At 42.5% G+C, this 18,985-nt stretch overlaps 2 protein-coding genes across 3 annotated transcripts in view; one reads left to right on the forward strand and one right to left on the reverse strand.

Moving 5' to 3' along the window:
- Positions 1–8,127, reverse strand: part of ranbp10 (RAN binding protein 10) — a 28,762-nt gene extending 20,635 nt beyond the window's left edge. Inside the window, exons 1-3 of one of the 2 annotated variants that reach the window (XM_076991875.1) lie at positions 7,732–8,127; positions 2,446–2,557; positions 1,840–1,892 (exon numbers count right to left, since the gene is read on the reverse strand). In XM_076991875.1, the coding sequence (XP_076847990.1) occupies positions 1,840–1,892; positions 2,446–2,557; positions 7,732–7,930 (364 nt within the window). In that variant the 5' untranslated portion in view covers positions 7,931–8,127. The remainder of the gene's footprint in view (positions 1–1,839; positions 1,893–2,445; positions 2,558–7,731) is intronic. The other variant, XM_076991873.1, reaches the window with a different exon arrangement.
- Positions 8,128–8,964: 837 nt separating this feature from the next.
- Positions 8,965–18,953, forward strand: tsnaxip1 (translin-associated factor X interacting protein 1). The gene is made up of 16 exons (XM_076991914.1): positions 8,965–9,135; positions 11,669–11,717; positions 11,806–11,921; positions 14,748–14,874; positions 15,061–15,154; positions 15,511–15,707; positions 15,825–15,966; positions 16,067–16,236; positions 16,337–16,496; positions 16,794–16,918; positions 17,047–17,175; positions 17,288–17,446; positions 17,573–17,682; positions 17,812–17,935; positions 18,036–18,142; positions 18,243–18,953. The coding sequence occupies exons 1-16, from the start codon at positions 9,086–9,088 to the stop codon at positions 18,445–18,447; spliced, it is 2,064 nt and encodes a 687-aa protein (XP_076848029.1). The 5' UTR covers positions 8,965–9,085; the 3' UTR covers positions 18,448–18,953.
- The last annotated feature ends 32 nt before the right edge of the window (positions 18,954–18,985 follow it).

Below are 18,985 nucleotides of genomic sequence, written 5' to 3' on the forward strand. Positions count from 1 at the left end.
TTTAGGAGTTTAGAACACTATAAACCCATTCCTACAAGCTCGCCACCAATAATGATAAAAATCCACTATTGTATTCATCTCAATAAGGCAAAAAAACCCCAAATGTGTCACCTCTACAGTATCAGCATTAGATTGGACTGACATACTGACACAGTAGTGTAAAATGTAAATGTGCCATATGACAATCATGATTTTCACCTCAACCGAAATTTGTCCTCGGCATTTACCAATCTGTGCAGCAACACACACAAGCAATTACTAGGGGGCTGTGGTGCACACGTGCCCAGAGCGGTAGGCAGCCCTAGGCATATGGCTATGTCATATGCAAGAAACAATCTTTGCCTCTGTCTGAAAAACCAAACAGAAGATCTTTTTCCTTTCTCCTAGGCCATGCCTCTTTACTGAGGTCTTGTTTGAGAATCCAGATAAACTGTTCACTTCACTGTCAACTTTAGGCGTTTCCAAAGAGCTGTTTTGTGAAGCATTCTGGGATAAAGTGGGAGGAGTTTAAGTCAATTCTGATTGCTAATGGCCTTTCCTGGGGCTTGTTCAGGCATGCCCAGAGCAGCACTGCACTGAAGTGAGAGGAGAGTTTGAAGACCAAGGTGAGAGAATGCTGCTGGGCCTGGCGTAGCCTGGGTGTAGGCCGGAGAGACCGCAGCAAGAGCTTCGGGGTGTGCAAGAGGTGCCAAACCGCAAACAAATGTTACAATATAAAGTTAACTACCTGCATTTGCATAGAGTCAGGGGTAGTATAAACAGACTTGTGGCAAACAGGGATTTGTAAAGACATCTAACCTCAAGATACTCCAACATATATGACCTCACAGCTTAAGTTTGAATATGCTTCATTTGCAGCATCTAATACAATAGCAATTTAATGACACGACTTAAAGATATTGTTCATGTCATGTCCAGAGCTGTAAGTACCAAACACATGATTCTACTGCAATGCTTAAAAACCTATGATTAATCTAAATTACCCTCGCAATCTTACAAACAACGTATGCCTGCTAACAAATTACTAGTATCACTGCAGCTATGAACTTTATTGATGGTGATCAAACAAAAAGACTATGCAGCAATTACAAACGCCATGACGGTCCCCGTCAAAAGCACGCGCACACAGGGCACACGCACGCACATACATGCACGCACACATCTCTCACAATAATACCGCTTTTATACGGAGCTTTGCAGCAAGACAGTCGGCTCAGGTCATGCTAACCGGCCAACGTCTGCTAGTAGCATGTGTTTTTTGAGAACAAAAAAACTTCGTTAGTCATCGACCTAGTAGTATATATTCTTATATTCGCTACAGCCACGTCGTTTTTTATGACTGATTACCGATTACTGAATATGTTCACATAAAATGCTTTATAGATTGATTTCAGAAAGAAAAAAAAAACTAATTTAACATGTATTCATTTTGCAGATGAATACATTTGTCTTTTGGACTTTAGTCCAAATCGACTTGCTACTTGCATTTCGCAAAAAAAAGTTACCAGTGACAAAATGATTGAAATGCACACGTTACAAATTCGATGTAAGGCTTCAGATTTAGCAGGGAACAGGCTGAGCGACAATCAGACCAAAACATGGGGGGCAGAATGTTACCCACCAATAACACAGGCACAAAAAAGATCCTGGATATGTCAGACCTGTATTGCAAGCACTGGTTGAAACACACGCCATCCGTGTAAAAGGGGTACTGCTCAGTTCAAACTCTACTCAACCTGTCAACCTAATGACTAGTGTCACACACACTCTCTCACCCAACGCTCACACATGCACAGACAAACATCCCCCCCCCCCCCCCCCCCCCCCCAATAAACTCACCCGGCAGCCTGTTCATGTTGACCCCCTGGGCAGACAGTCCAATCCCCATGTACCTGTAAACAACAGTGCTGGAGATGAACAAAGGTTGACACCATGAGGGCCCTGTATATAGAAACCAGTGGGGCGCACTGTAACCTGTATATACACTATAGCAGCACATTACAACCAGAACCTTCTTTAGGACGTCAGCCAGTGATGGTACTGATCACATTTATTGCACTCAGCATGATTCTAGATTCCAGAACAGTCCAGGTTGCAGACAGAAGAACACCCTGCTTAACTCTGTGTCTCGGTATTCTTTCATTTCAACATTTTTCTCAGTTTGGTCCTCACCTCCCACTTTAAGACACTACTTTGGACTAGCTGATTACATGGTGCTACCATTACGCCGTTGTTTCCCAGGACAACCATTGCCACTGTCATTCTGCATGAAATTTGACATTTTTATTCCCAAAAATAGGTTAGGGTGATCAAATATCCCCGTGACCTTTCACCCAGTTCAAACCTCATGTTCATTCTCATCCATCCACACAACCAGTCTGGACCAGTCCACACCAGTTCAGTACAGACCAGACCAAGTCACATCTCCGGCACCAAAGCACTTACCCATCTCGGCCCTTGCTGACGATCTTCACCTCAAAGTAGTAGATGCCACAGGCCGCTGGGATGGGGTGGGTGGCTCTCACCGATGCTGCATCTTTGTGGTTCTTTCCATGGCCTTGAAACAGTAGACAGGAAGAGGACAATGAATCTCTGATTGCCAGCTTCTGACACCAGGGCCCCATATGTACAAAATAAGTCAGATACACTCCGAGTGTCCCCAAGCAGAATAATCATATTCATGCGTACACGGAGGGTAAACATTGAAGCTGGAGTTCTTCAAAGCTGAAACGTGTAACCTTGTTACTAAATCTGAATGACAAATGGGAGATGTTTGGTGGGAAGGTGAGGGCGCTTTGGCCAGACGCCTTGGCTGGGAAGGCGCAGTCACGTAGCGATGTGCGAGGAAGGTAAACCCACAGGAGACTGAACCCAGAACCTGGTCCTGGAAATAGGCCTAGACCTACATCACTCCACAACCCAGCAATGGTCTCCCGCTGGGACACGGCGCAAAAACGCAGCGGTGAACACCTGAAGTCCTCGTCAGCATTTTACTCACCATCATGACCTCATTATCATCATCACCTCAACAATAAAGTGAGTCACTAAAGATTACAAGCAAAATAAATCAGTTCAGTTCAGCTCAAAAGATTTCAGTTCAGTACTGTGACTGTGGTACCAAAATCACATATTGCCTTGTGCAATAACTGAGTGAAAATGCATGAACAACAAATATCTAGACCTATGGCCAATATACCTAATAGCTATCTTTAGTTAATCTGGTTAATAGCGGTCTAGTGCTAATAGCTAATTTATCTCATTTCTTAACAGTAGTGTGTAAATACTGATGTCAGTTCACCGTGTTTATGTGTTGGCTGTCAGGAGCCAAAGTCACACCACAAAAATGCCTAATTACTGAAATACAGTTAAGCCTGAAAACATTCTCTTAAGCCCAAAAAGGATTATTGCTATTACAATCTAGGCTTTAAAGACAACAGATGAACCAGCTCAGGTTCTCCAATATAAATGGGCCTTTGGTTCGTTACAACTGTAAAGCTAAGTGTGATGAGGGGACAGTGATGGTCAGGCCTCCTGCTACACCAGCTTTGGAAAACACTGACTTGACCCCTGTGATGAGGGTTACAGGTCGGGACCAGCATACCAGGCCGGAGGAGTGGCCTGGGCCACGGTCGCTCTGCGCAACAGTCGGCGTGGCGACTGCTTCTGCGCTTCACCACTCCCTCCCGCCCTTCCACTGTCTCACGGCAACTGACACCACGCATCAGAGACATGAAGAATCGGTGTGTGTGTGTCACTGAAGCCTTTCCTCTTTTGGGTTTGATCTGTGTGGTGTTTGGGGTGTGTGCGCGTTTTAGGCCAATCTGTACCCGTGCATTTCATTATCTGTGTTTGTTGAGTGTGTGTGTGTGCGCACCCAAAGAATGAAACTTGACCCCATGTGCCGTTTTGTTAACAGGACACCTTAAGGCCTGTGTGTGTGTGTGTACACATTGCTACTGTTTCTCTATACTGTGCCAGTTACGACATGCAAAATCCTCATCACAATAATGGATTTTTTTAGATTATTATTCTGAAACATAACTAGCATGTGAAATCACTGGTACAGCTAAGCATAATAAGATAATGAAATCTCATACGTGTAAAACATTTAATGTACACTGGACAAAATAAGATAGTATTTCAATAGGCAGAAATACATGCTTACATGGCCAAGCAAATCAATTTTACTATGCTCATTTGCATATCACACAAATCCACGCCACTATAAACCACAGTACCAATGGCTTTCAACATCTCGTGACATTTATATAATTACAATCTGACTCTACATAACTCAGACTAAGATACTATATGCCCATGAATAGCACTGTTATCTATACATTACTACTAAATTATATAATGACTAATAAAATGGGTGAATATTCATCATCTCTGATTACAGCAGCAATATTAATCACTCCTATTTTTAGAATCCTCGGCTCTATGACCAGCCACAGCTGACTTCTCTGTCATGCCCAGACAAACATCCATAATAAAACATCAAAACACATACACACAGGGACACTATTTATTTAACTATCATGAGCAGAGTAAAGTCAGGCTACTCTGAATGTGCAAATCATCCACTCTGTCTCTCCTTTACACAGACATATAATGCACACATATGCATTCACTCCTGCCCCCATCCACTCACACACTCTGCTCTATTTATACCACCAACACACACACACACAAGCAAGACGACCCTGATGGATTCTCTCCTTCCTGCCGTGTCTCTCTCTCTCCCATACACACAGCTTTCAGCCACAGTGCATAATCACAGGCCCGTCACTGGTCAAGGGACAACACACTGTCAACACTCACGCAGCATGTGATCAGCTGTTTTGTACTAGACCAGCTTTATGTTCAGAGTTGCGGGCCACTGATTTTTTCCCTTACTGAAATCTGTTAACAGTTTTCTTCTGCAGGACAACATAATCATTAACATAAGCTGGGACCCTAATAAGCCCATACTACATACTTCATTCCTGCATTTCTCTTCTTCTGAAACGAACTTACAGCTTACAAGACCATAACCACCTGACTCACATTACTGCTAAGGTAACAGTGTAAAGAAAATCCCACAACAAATGCACCAGCAGCAGGACATGTGCAGGAATGAGCCACCCCCGCCCCCCCCCCCCCTCCCCCTCCCGCCCCCGCCTCCACTCGCACCCCCCACCCCCCACCCCAATTTGACAGAAAAACAGTCGCTGAGGTCCAGAAGCACTTGGGAAGCTCTGTATTAAAGCCCATTTCACATATTCCGCATGTTCAGGTCAAGGTCGCACCACACAAACACCCCCTGGGCACCAGAAAGAAAATCGGCACTGCACCGAGAGGTCAGGAGGCAACGCGTTCCTGGACTCACTCCCCCGCGGGAGTATCAAACACAAGCGGACAGCCGTGTGCCGCAAAACACCAGACTGAAGCTGGTACGATCCAGCAACGTCGCCGAGCACACAAGACTGCCCCATTAGGAGGCCTAAGAGCCCCTGCACAGGCAAAGGTGTAATCAGCTTACAGGGGCCCAGTGACTGACCAGGGGCCACTGACCACCACTCTGAGGCCTGCTAACAGTGTCCCACTCTGGCCAAAAAAGCCATCAGTCATGCTTTCGTCATTCTGTGTTAAAGCCCATGTGCTCCCACACACTCACGCATGCTGTTCAAATCATCTGCGTGTTAAAGATGTTGTCTAAATTGTCTTTGCATCACTTGGCTAGAACATTTCGGGCAAAAATAAGCTTTCGGTTAGGAACTGACAGGGTGAAGGTAGAAACAGCATTAGCATAGACACAAAGGTCACAAATGAATGAGCTGCCATGTCCTTCGGTCATCTGGATAGTCTCTCTCAGACTCACTAGGCTTAGTTCTTGAGTGAATCATGCAAGATTAACCCAGTAAACCCTCAACTACCATTAAACATTGTCCCCACCCCCCTTTTTTTTGCAGCAAGCACAAATCTACGTTGTTTTGACCGCTCTGCTTCTCGCAATTATCCAAAAAGCTGTGACTACTCTTATCTTGACAAAGTAGTGACGTGCACAAATTAACTTCAATTTAGCCTTGAGAAACGGAAACTGGCACACTGGCCAAAATAGCACTGAAATCACAAGGGTGAGCAGGGAGTTGCCGGATTAATCCTATTTGAAGTCTAGTTGATTCGAATGTGATACATATATGGACACATTAGGGTGAACAGCTGATCCAAAAATGGCTGCCTTTGTCAACAGCAATAAAAACATTATGCAAGTCACAAATATGGTCCATTATCAGACCCTAAACTAAAAAATCCCCATGTGTGGGTGATCAGCATACACTATATTATACACTTTCTTTCCCTCCACAGATAATGAAATTATATTATGAAAATCATATTACAATACCTCCAAATAGTATCAAGACCATAACAAGATCAGCAATAGTCTACCTAAAAGTTCCTGGAGTGACAACAGATAATAGATTAGACTATGTAACCTGTGACCTAAGTTCTTACCAAGCAGGAATAGTTGCCTAAAAACTTTACATAAAAACACAAGAAACAAAATAGTACACAAGATAGAAATGCAGTTTTATTCTTGTCTACAAAGACACGTCTACCTAACCGTAACTGGTGTCCAGTTATGTTGCAAAACGATCCGTCAGTCCTAATTTTTTTTTACTTAGCAGGTATGCCTATCAGACGACCACCGCTCTATTAATGGTACCGCCCGCATGCGACATTGGACCAAGTGGACGGGCCTGTGCTCCAACATTCGTGTTTCCTTAGGTTTCATCATATGGAGAGCACTTTTACTGCCTAACACTACACAGTGCATCTGCATTGAATATACCAAGCTAGAGGCCTGTGTGTCAGTCATCCAGGGGGATTGAGATGGTGTACTGGATTACTGGGCTGTGTAATTCGCAATGGCTCGGAAGGTTCAGTAATTCACAAATGGGGAGATCATCAAATGTTTATTTCGCCCACAAATATTTACTGTGCAACACGTAGACGCGCCACTGATTGGGCATAAAACGAGTGACTACACACAACTACAGTCGAGCTCGCCGTCTGCTTGTATCACACCATATTAAACTTTCATCAGATCGGTCGGATAATAGGCCTTTTCCGACAGCTATTGGAACCGCAAAACCTTCCTGGCTTGCTAGGAAATGTGTCCAGCAACAACCCCCCCCCCCCCCCAAAAAAAAACAAGGAAAGCCGAGTTAAATCAGCGACATTTGTATCGACGTTTGTGTAGAGTATAAATCGGCGACTTTGTTGCACTGTGTCTGCCTACTCCGTGTTATCGTGTGTTAACACTTGTAAATGAGGGAGCGTTGCGTTTAAATAAAAAAAACGTGGCTTATAATGCCTTATAACTAATGTTGACGGGACTTCGGGTGATTTATAAATATTCGAGTAAGTTATATCGTCCAACCAAGACTTGGTTGACGGGCTCTGTCACGGTCGGCCTTGGCCTGCCAGCTAGCTGCTCTCGCTAACACAACTCAAACGACTCGCCGTATCTGTCAACCACTCGGGCATATTCCTCTTTCCTCTTCTGAAACAAAGCAGAAGGACGGGAAAGCAGCTCAGACTAGATCGGGGAGATTGTATACACACACACACACACACACACACACACACACACAGCCAAACACACGACGCTCACAGCCTTTTTGGGACTGGCCAGGCCCGCGAGACCAACGGCTAAACGACATTTAGTGTGTCACGTCTGTGTACCTTTGTAATGCACTCGCAGGTTGTTCTGTGAAAGCCCGATGTAGCTGTATTTATCCTTGGGGCTCCAGGATCGGGGTAAAGGGGTCTCTTCCTCATTCACGGCCGGGTACAGGCGCTTCAAACGTGCGTTCAGCTCGGGCTCTTGGTAATTTAAAGCAGGATCCCCTGGCAGCAGGTTCCCCGCTCCAAGCTCTGCCATTTTTTAGCTATCTGTTTTTCTTTCGCTAATTCCTACCCTGTTGTGTCAATCCGCTAAAAAAGGGAGAGCAATAGACTGAGGAGAAACAGCAATAGCGATATCCCCGGATAACCGATGCTCTACAGGCTGAGCTGAGTTGTGTGTGGGTACTGTAGTTGAAAATATGGCCCTGCGCAATGCACACCGACGGCAAACCGAAAGAGCCATCAACTACATAACCCATAAATAACTGTACTCGATCCTCTGAAGAGAGGGAGGGACGTGGAGGATAGTGCATGTACTTTTAGCAATTGTACATTCGTGGTGCTTTCTCAGTGTATTTTTCAGGAACTTTCTGAGTCTTCTGAGAAACACTCTCAGTATTGTCGCACGTAGAAAAAAACAATCTCATACTAACTGCTTTTACTAAGAATGCCATCAATGTTTATGTAACAAAGACCATATCAATCCTTATGTCTTTCAGACTTTATGGCTGCGTTATACACAGAACATCTGGTGCAGATTAGCGCACCTTGGAGAGCCTTTTTTAACCGTAAATTGGCAAAACGTTGCAGTGGTTGCACATTTTTCAGTAACACTATTCTTGGAGTTCCGTGACGTCATGTAACGATGCTTTGTTTCTTGATGTCCAATGTAACGCGTAAACATTTAGGATGTCCTCTATATACGTGTTGGAAGGCTGGTATTTACTACAAGAACAGAGTTATTATTGTTGTTTTTTAATAAGCCATGAGCCCTGTTAAGACTAACCATCTGTAGCAAACGAGCTCAGAAAAACAAGTCCATGGATCATGTGTAGAAATAAATGATATGGCTAAGTGTTGCCCTGGTGAAATATTATGTAAAACCTGGAATATTAACGTCACACAAAGGCCGCCACACACTCACAAAAACAATTACGTATTTTATCCATGTTAATGTTAATTGAAAACATCCTGCTACAATTTAACACATAATGTTTAGAATTCCTGTTCAATTATTTTTTATCAGGCAGGCTTTGGACTCCTTTCAATTTGAGGTCTTTTTTGGGTCCTTCAACACCATGGTAACATCTTATAAACAACAACAATGCCGCGCTGCTGAAGTCGCACCGTGAAGGGAAAAACGTGAATAAAAATTGTAGTGAAAACACGGTTATTTGGTAAAAACTCTAACATGTCGACACAAGAGGATATAAGATTGCCGCTCATTTCGTTGTTTGAAAGGCAAGGATAAGTATGTTTTTACCAGTCACCTTAATAATAATAAATGTTCCAACAAACATGCCAGAATGGACTTCAGGCTTGGCAATTAGGGCTTCCCAACCTACCTACCCACCTACTACCCACCTACCTACCCACCTACCCACCTACCTACCTACCTACCAACCCACCTACCTACCTACCCACCTATCCACCTACCTACCCAGCCACCTACCTACCAACCCACCTACCTACCTACCTACCTACCTACCCACCTACCCACCTACCTACCTACCAACCCACCTACCTACCCACCTACCCACCTACCCACCTACCCACCAACCTACCAACCCACCTACCTACCTACCTACCTACCTACCTACCTACCCACCTACCTACCAACCAGAGGTGGGTAGAGTATTCAACAATTTTACTCAAGTAAAAGTACTGTTACTTGAGCCAAATGCTATTCAAGTAAAAGTAAAAGTATGCATCCAAAGATTTACTTGAGTAAAAGTAAAAAAGTACTTTGATTAAAAGCTACTCAAGTAGTGAGTAAATGCATGAGTACTGTCTCGTGTCAATAAATTATATCATGGGAAATTGAATTACTGGAAACAATGACTTAATGATAACAAAAAGAATGTATTATAAATAAATATAATATATAAAAATTATTTATTATAAATTTGTATTTTTGTTTGTTCCTAATTATTAGGCCTGTGTAACTTTCCACAAAGGCACTAACTGATGAGACTGTCAGCCAATACGTGTAGCTACAAATTGACGCCAACTGAATCAATTTGTAGCAAATTTAATCATCGTATATTGCTAGTGTGTACACTCGGAGTGTGAACTGGTTTTTAGTATTGCATTGCGTTACATTTAATAATTATATACATAATGATACAAACGTTATGCCTCAGAGATATAGCATTACACAAAATTATACATACGGCAAACTTATCGCATCGTGTTTCCTCAAATTTGATGTCGCGTTCTTGTAGGCTGAAATGTCCACACGTTTGGCAGACACAACTGACAGCGCATTATATTTCCTTTTTACACGTTTGTAATGTAGGCCTAAACATTGGCTGTATGAGGTCAGGGATGCTCGGTAGGTTTTTCTGTCATACTTTCTTGCTACGGTGGAGAAAGTTTGCGTTTGTGATCACGTGACTGACCGGTTTCATTTGATTGGTCACTCATACTCCGATGACGAGATGTTGGTCAGTCCATTGATCTATATTACTATAATAATATGTAATAATAATAATAATAATATGTAATATAGATCAATGGGTCAGTCTTCTCACTGAAAAGACGAATTATTTACAAAACGAAAGTAACGGTAGCGCGCGGCGCAAATCCGATTGTAACGGAGTAAAAGTCGCGTTTTTCTCAGCACATATTTACTCAAGTAAAAGTAGAAGTCTTTCATATTAAAACTACTCTTACAAGTACATTTTTGTCCAAAAAAGCTACTTGAGTAAATGTAACGGAGTAAATGTAACGCGTTCCTACCCACCTCTGCTACCAACACACCTACCTACCCACCAGTGCTTAATTTGTAAATCAAACAATGCCGGAACGCAAACAGCGGACAACATAAAATGTTACCGGATCGAGGCAGACAGTTACCGGAACGCACGCTTCAAAATGAAAGAATTCCCGGATCTTGTTCCGGCAGGATCCGGCTCAAATTAAGCCCTGCTACCCACCTACCAACCCACCTACCTACCCACCTACCAACCTACCCACCCACCCACCTACCTACCTACCTACCTACCTACCTACCTACCTACCTACCCACCTACCTACCCACCCACCTACCTACCTACCAACCCACCTACCAACCTACCTACCTACCTACCCACCTACCTACCTACCAACCTACCTACCCACCTACCTACCCACCTACCCACCTACCTACTTACCTACCCACCCACCTACCTACCTACCCACCCACCCACCTACCTACCTACCCACCTACCTACCTACCCACCCACCTACCTACCCACCCACCAACCCACCTACCTACCTACCTACCTACCCACCTACCTACCTCCCCACCCACCCACCAACCCACCTACCTACCTACCTACCCACCCACCCACCCACCAACCCACCTACCTACCTACCTACCTACCTACCTACCTACCCACCTACCTACCTACCTACCCACCTACCTACCTACCCACCTACCCACCTACCTACTTACCTACCCACCCACCTACCTACCTACCCACCCACCCACCTACCTACCTATCCACCTACCTACCTACCTACCTACCTACCCACCCATCCACCTACCCACCCACCAACCCACCCACCAACCCACCTACCTACCTACCTACCTACCTACCTACCTACCCACCTACCTACCTACCCACCCACCCACCAACCCACCTACCTACCCACCCACCCACCCACCAACCCACCTACCTACCTACCTACCTACCTACTTACCCACCTAGCAAGCTGTCGATACCAAACTGATATGGATCTGTGTCATATCTATCCCTAGTTTATAGTTTTCCAACTGTCTTTGTTCCAGAACTTCATCAGAGAAGCGAGTTCAACTGCCTAGCACAAAAATATTTACAGTAAGTTGATTGTCATTGACATTAACGTGTAAGCATTTGATTTTCGTTGTAAGCATTTGATTTTCAGGCTAAAACTTTAAACTTTCAGGCTAAAACTGGGAGCACGTTTGGCTACTTTTCAACCTGGCCGGCACATGTCAGTTCCCAAACTGTCAAGCCTAGGGGTCAAAAACATGCTTATCCTGAAGTGAACTCGCACCATGGGTATGTTATGTCATTAGTTTTGGTGTATGTTTTTGGAATATGAATATTCCAGAAACATATGTTTCTGGAATATATATATATATATATATATATATATATATATATATATATATATATATATATATATTAGGGGTGGGACTCGATTAATTAATTACAGGGAAAATAACGAACTAAACAAATTAACGCATTTTAACGCATTTAACGCATGAGACACTTTTGCACCGTGGAATGTTTCTCAGTGCACGAGTTCCAGACGTATATATATATATATATATATATATATATATATATATATATATATATATATATATATATGTTATCTGGAATATCATATATTCATTTATATATATATATTAGGGGTGGGATATATATATATATATATATATATATATATATATATATATATATATATATATATATATATATATATATATATATATGTTATCTGGAATATCATATATTCATTTATATATATATATTAGGGGTGGGACTTTAACGCGCTAATTTCGAGTAATTAATTACAGGGAAAATAACGAACTAAACAAATTAACGCATTTTAACGCATTTAACGCATGAGACACTTGTGGAATGTTTCTCAGTGCACGAGTTCCAGACATACAGATTATATGGACCAGGGGTGCTCATTACGTCGATCGCGATCGACCGGTCGATCGCGAAGGAAGTGTCGGTCGATCGCGAAGGAATGTGCGTAGATCGCGTCACATAAAATAGTAGTAGATGAATCGCACATCTGCACTGACGGTTGTATTTTGATTGACATTCACGGTAGCCAATCTGCAATCCACTCAACAAATTACGTTCGCCCCCCCCCCCCCCCCCCCCCCCGCTCAACAAATTACGTTCGCCCCCCCCCCGCTCAACAAATTACGTTCGCCGCCACCCCGGTAGATCTTTCTGACTTGGTCACCTTATAAGTAGCTCGCTAGGTGAAAACTGTGGGCACCCCTGATATGGACGCACAATAAGATGAGCATGATGGAGATGACTGAAGAGGCTACGCTGGTGGATTGGAAATTTAAATATAAGAAACTTCCAGATGGAAGTACAAACAAAAATAGTGTTATTTGCACTTTATGTAAGAAGGAGTTCGCTTATCACAGGAGCACTTCCACCCTTCGTTACCACCTCAACGCAAAACATGTTGGGGCTAACGCGCAGGTCAGTAGGCCTAATGATAACTTAGCTGCTAAACGTATTCCTAGTACGAGCAGTGTCGCCAGTCAACACTCGACCACATGTCGAGGTTCAAATTAAGAAACAAAATGTCAAAGTCCACGTTAGACAAATTGACCAATTCAGTGGCGAGATGGATTGCTGTGGACTGTAGACCGCTCTCTGTGGTCGAACATAAAGGCTTTACAAGAAGCGCTGCAAATTGCGTCAGCTGATGCAAGTTACGAACTGCCGTCCAGAAAGACAATGTCGAAGAAAATCCAGCAGCTGTATGATGAGGAAAGGGAAGTAAAACAGGTTATTGTGAAGAGCCCCACAAATGTATCTCTGACTGGGGATCACTGGACCTCTGTTAGCAACAAGAATGATCTTGGTGTGACAGCTCATATTATCAGAATCAGAAAAGTTTTATTGCCATTGTCAATGAACAGGGTTCGCAGACTAGGAATTTGTTTCGGCATTAAGGTGCAACATAAAAACAAGTAATAGTAAAGGGAATATAAATAGAATGAATAAAGTGAATAAAAGATTAATAAAAATACAAAGGGCATAAAAATACAGGGGCAGAATGTGCAACAACAGTACTATGTACAGCAGTGCATGTGGAGTAGTGCATGTGGAATAGTGCATTCCAAGTAAAAGTGACGAAGGCAGATTATGTGCTGTTCTTGAGTCCAATGGCAGAGGGAAATAAACTGTTCTTGTGGCGGGAGGTTCTGGTCCGAATGGACCGAAGCCTCCTGCCCGAGGGGAGTGGATCGAATAGTCCGTGTGCGGGGTGAGAAGGATCTGCTATGATCCGATCCGCTCTCCCCACAGTCCTGGAGACGTACAGTTCTTGGAGAGATGGGAGGCTGCAGCCTATCACCTTCTCCGCGGAGCGCACAATGCGCTGCATCCTTTGTCTGTCTCTGGCAGTGGCCCCGGTATACCACATCGTGATGGAGGAGCTGTGGATGGACTCAATGATGGCCGTGTTGAACTGTACCATCAGCTGGGCCGGCAGTTTGGCTTTCCTCAGCTGCCGCAGAAAGTACATTCTCTGCTGGAATAAGAATAGATGATGAATGGAAGATGATGATTATAGATGATGAATGGAGGATCCAGTCATTTGCTTTGAGCATGCAGAAGACCACTTCTAGACACTATGGAGATGCCTGTGCAGAGAACTTTATGGTTGTGGCAGAGGCCTGGGAAATTAAAGAAAAAGTTTACCATCTAAAATGGTATTAAAAAACATCTTCTGATTTACTTCAGTTCTTCTTATTCTTCCAATATCCTGAGCAAAACTCCCAAAATTAAACATTTTTGGTCAGAATTTCCAGTGTTCTGAAAACTATACTGCACTCATCTATTAGTCTGTGTAGTAGACTGGTGGAAACATAAACAAGATGTTGAAGTTTATGCTTATGTTCATTGATTCATTCATCATTTAAACTTAACATTTCTCATGTTAAATATTGAAATGCGATTAAAATGCGATTAATTTCGATTGATTAATTACAAAGCTTCTAATTAATTCTATGAATTTTTTTGATCGAGTCCCACCCCTAATAAATAAATAAATAAAGCTGAGATCATGAGATATATGAGCATATGCATTTCTTACCTCATAATGCATTACTTCTACAGATTTGGCTATGAGTTTGGAGGTGCTGTAGCTAAGCCACGGTTCCTGGAACAACTAGAGTGCTATCTTAACAGAGAACTGACATCTTTAGATATGCTCAGCCCTAAACTCCAGGAACAAAAGCTTCAGGTTAAAAGGCTTTTTGTTCATATATAGCACAGAGATGTATAGTTGTATATTTACGAGTGTATTTTTTTTTGTTATGCATGGGCTACACAGAATATAAGGTATATATGGAGAAATATTTAAAGAAGTATTTAAATTCACTCAAAAGCACACTGTTTATTCAATTGTCTTTATGTCTGTCATATGAAGGCGTTCCGGGAAGTTTTTGACTATTTCATTGAGGCCTTTAAAACATACAAGCCATTGTTGTCTGCTATCAAAAAGGAATATGATGCCACTCTAGGTATGCATATTTTTTGCTTTATTTTTATGTGATAAAACTAATTATATATCCTTGAGAAAAATTTAAAAATATTCTGAACAACAAAACATTAAAGTAGGTCTAAACGAAAGCTTGCAGCACGATTTCACCTAGAAAGCATGTCATTGGCCTTCATCTAATAGGGGATTAATTTAACTTCATATCAGTAGTACATTTAAAAATAAACAACTTTTCATTTCAGTGATATCTTAAAAACCTTTGTAGAAAATCCAGTTATTACGTGTAAAGGTGTAATTACATAGTGCAAAAGAGGTTTGTAATTGTGTTTTGGAATAAGTCCTACTAAAGTGTTCACTAAAGAGACTTTAATGTTGCAGGATACCTACATGAGCAGATCCGGGAGCTGAAGCCTCTCCGTGCGCAGTTGGTACTGTTGTCTGAACAGTGTGAGCAAAGGATCCTGGTGTTGAGGGAGCAGGAGAGGGCTGAGATCATGGCTTTGAAACAGGAGCGCCAGGATCTGCTGCAAGTGACTGAGAGCTTGAAAGAGGAACAACAAGTCTTGCAGGCCCAGGTTGGATGTGCTTCTTCACTGACCGTCCAATTACAATGGAGTTTTTACAATGTTGTCCTTCCAAAACACACTTAATTTTTGCTGAATTTGGCATCGTGTTTATTGGGTTTGTCACAGGTGTGTCATCTGAAGGAGGAACTGGCAGCACAGTATCTGCTGTACAGGGAGGAGCGAGACGCCCGCAAGCTGCTCATCGCCAGCATCAGCAACATGAGCTTCAGCACAGATGAGGAGCCTGAGGAGGACCAGGATGATGAAAGTGAATAACCCAGAGAATTAGTAGATGACTTTGAGCACATAGAAGTGGAAGAAGTAGCCGATCCAAATTTCTGTATATTAACTCTTTCCTCTTCTTTTAGATGTGCTAAAAGATGATCCTGTAAAGGAAAAGTTGGCTCTGAAGGTATGTAGGGAGGATCTAACCAGGGCCCAGGTGGAGCTTAATCGGTTGCATGCAGAATATGGGGATGTGGTTCCACGTAGGGACTGGGAGAACCTAGAACGCATGTACCAGGAAAACCTATTACAGGTATAAAACACATGTTGTAACTTCAAATGCTACTCAAATCGAAACTGGCCAGCCGGAAACATCTCAAATCCAGTGCTGATCCCTAATTTTTCTGTTATAGCTGGAGACATTACGGTCAGACTTCAACCAAATGAAATCAGAGTATGACACACTGCTAGGTGTACATCAAGAAGTCAGCATGCAGAGAGACAACCTTCAGAGTGAGCTAGAGGTTTTTCAAGAGTCCTCCACACCAAGACCACACTGGGAGCAGTGTGCTGGTATATGCTATTTACTCCTCACCAAATGCGCATTATAATAAGACGCATGCAGTGGACATAGTGTGTAGACCAGAGGTGTCAATTCCAGGTTCAGAAAGTAAAAGTCCTCACTGGGATTTTGCTCAAGCTTTCTAGATTTTCTAATTAGTGCAATCCAGGTAAATTAGTGGAATCAACACAATCTAGGAATCCTGAGCAAAATCCTGGTGAGGACTTTTACTTTCTGAACCTGGAATTGACACCTCTAGTGCAGACTGTAACTGAATTGTTTATATTATGCTGCTTGTTTTGTGTAAGATCTGCTTGGGAGCAGGGTGCGCTGGTCTGAGCTCTTTGATAGCCAGTCGAGCCAGAAATGTCTGGAGATTTTGCTGGAGGAGCTAAGCAGCATTGAATTGGAGCAGGAGTTTTTTACTGGACTGGTGAGATCCTACAAAATAAAAGTCCTGGACGTCTTCTGGCTCTCTTTAAGATTCACTTTTGGTGCTGCTGGCATTGCCCTCCATATGACTTGCCTTTGATTAAGGGCAAAAAAAACCTTTTTTTTCAGGGTAGCACCAGTGAAGTTCCCATCTATTTGCGCTATGAAGGGCAGCTGAGGAACCTCAGATTGAAAAAAGCTGATGTTCTCAGGATTATAAAAGACATATGGAAAGCAAAAGCATCCGAAGATGAGAAGGTTCATCAGTTCAGCACCTCTGAGTCAGACAAATGTGTAAGATATGTGTGATATGAGTGATATTTTCTTCTAGGTTGTCATGTACTTCTGTTTCCTTTATTTTCAACAAAAGCTGGATGCCAGCAGCAATTTGCAGGAGTTTGTACCCCAGTATCTGGACAGGCAGTATGGCGAGCAGGCAGGAGAGTGGGCCTACAGCCTGCTGGATGCCATCAAGCGTTTCCTGAAAGATGACTTCATAGGCCTCTTTTATGATATTCTCACTGGCAAGGTTGGTGTTTTGGTGTCATCTTTGATGCGGAAAAATGTCTTTGTTCTCCAAGTTTCATTAGGTGCTCACACTCACTGAGAGTTGGGTGTAGAATTAAGAATTAAGAAGAGTGTTGCTCTGTGGCAGGTGGACGAAAGTGTGTACCACGGGCAGACCCAATTACTATCTCACCTGCTCAGAGTGTTCATACAGAGTGACAGTACTGAGACTGGATTGTTAACTCTATCCGAATTCAGGTGAGGAAGGTGTGAAAAGGAAACACACTTGTATGTAATAGCACACTTTGCTGCAGTATCAATTATAAGATAATACTCTTCAGCTTGCCTGTATTTGGGTGTTTATTCTGGCATGGCTATGAGTAACAGTGATGCCCTGAGGCTGGCGTTCCCCCTAAAAAGGGATAAGGATGTAGAGGACCTGGTGGTGGCTGCTCAGTCAGACCAGGAGACCAGTAAAGGAAGCATTCCTTATCAAAGGCTGTACACAGAGGTGAGTTCTAAAAGACAACATAAGCATAGCACTCAATGTACCAATATGGAAAATGTGTTCAGCATGTACCATAGATGGTCTAATGTTTGTCCCATGATAGGACACTGATGGGAAACACAGTGAATTCTTGGTTCTGGTAAAGAGGCAGGCTATGACAGAGAGAAATCAGTACATTAAACAGCTGAAGGCACAATTAGAAGGCAAAGGGTAAGAGAGCATGAATCCATGAATGATAGTAGTTCATTAATATAGTTAGCTGAGCTTACTTAGCAAGGCTGGAGTGATGTCCCATGTGCTGTTCTTACAGGGAAGTGGGTGTGGAGGATTTAAGAAGTGCTTTTAATATCATTGATCCTACATTGGATTCTGCAACTCTGGATTGGAATTTGAGTATGATCTTCCAAACTAAAGAACTGCACCTGTACACCGCACTTCTAGACACTGAGGTTGCACTCCAGCGCCTCTCTGTGGCGAATGTAAACAGGGCAGGCCCCATGCTTCAACCAGAGTAAACTTATCCCAGTTCATTTTTACATATTGCACATTTCATATGGAGCCATATATTGTAATGTATGAAAAATATATAGTAAAGTATGAATACAGTGTAGAATATTTTCATTGATAAATATAAATGTGCAATGTTCATATAAAACATAAAAAATAACCTACATTATAGACTAAATAATTTGTGTAAAATTTTAAGAGTGGCTCCATTGTTTCTTTATATAAACTGCAGTTTGTATTGCAGAAAGTGGTAGTGAGTGATAGACTTGACAGAAGCATTGTTATATCAAATGTCACCTTCTTATCTTACTGAGCTAAAAATAATCATCATATGATGGTGCCAACATGTTAAATAATTTAAGTTATATAATTATAGTATGGTTATGGAGAACTAAGCATATATATCCAATATCCGCTTGCCCCAATGCTTTGGTCATGTGTTTTCGTTAAGTAGTTTCTCCTCGGGGAAAAAAAAACCACTGAATATTTTACTCCTATTGTTACCTATAAAAAATACATAAATAAAGATTTGTTGACTCAATGTAG

Source organism: Brachyhypopomus gauderio, chromosome 2 (genome assembly GCF_052324685.1).
Source record: "Brachyhypopomus gauderio isolate BG-103 chromosome 2, BGAUD_0.2, whole genome shotgun sequence".
NCBI lineage: Eukaryota > Metazoa > Chordata > Actinopteri > Gymnotiformes > Hypopomidae > Brachyhypopomus > Brachyhypopomus gauderio.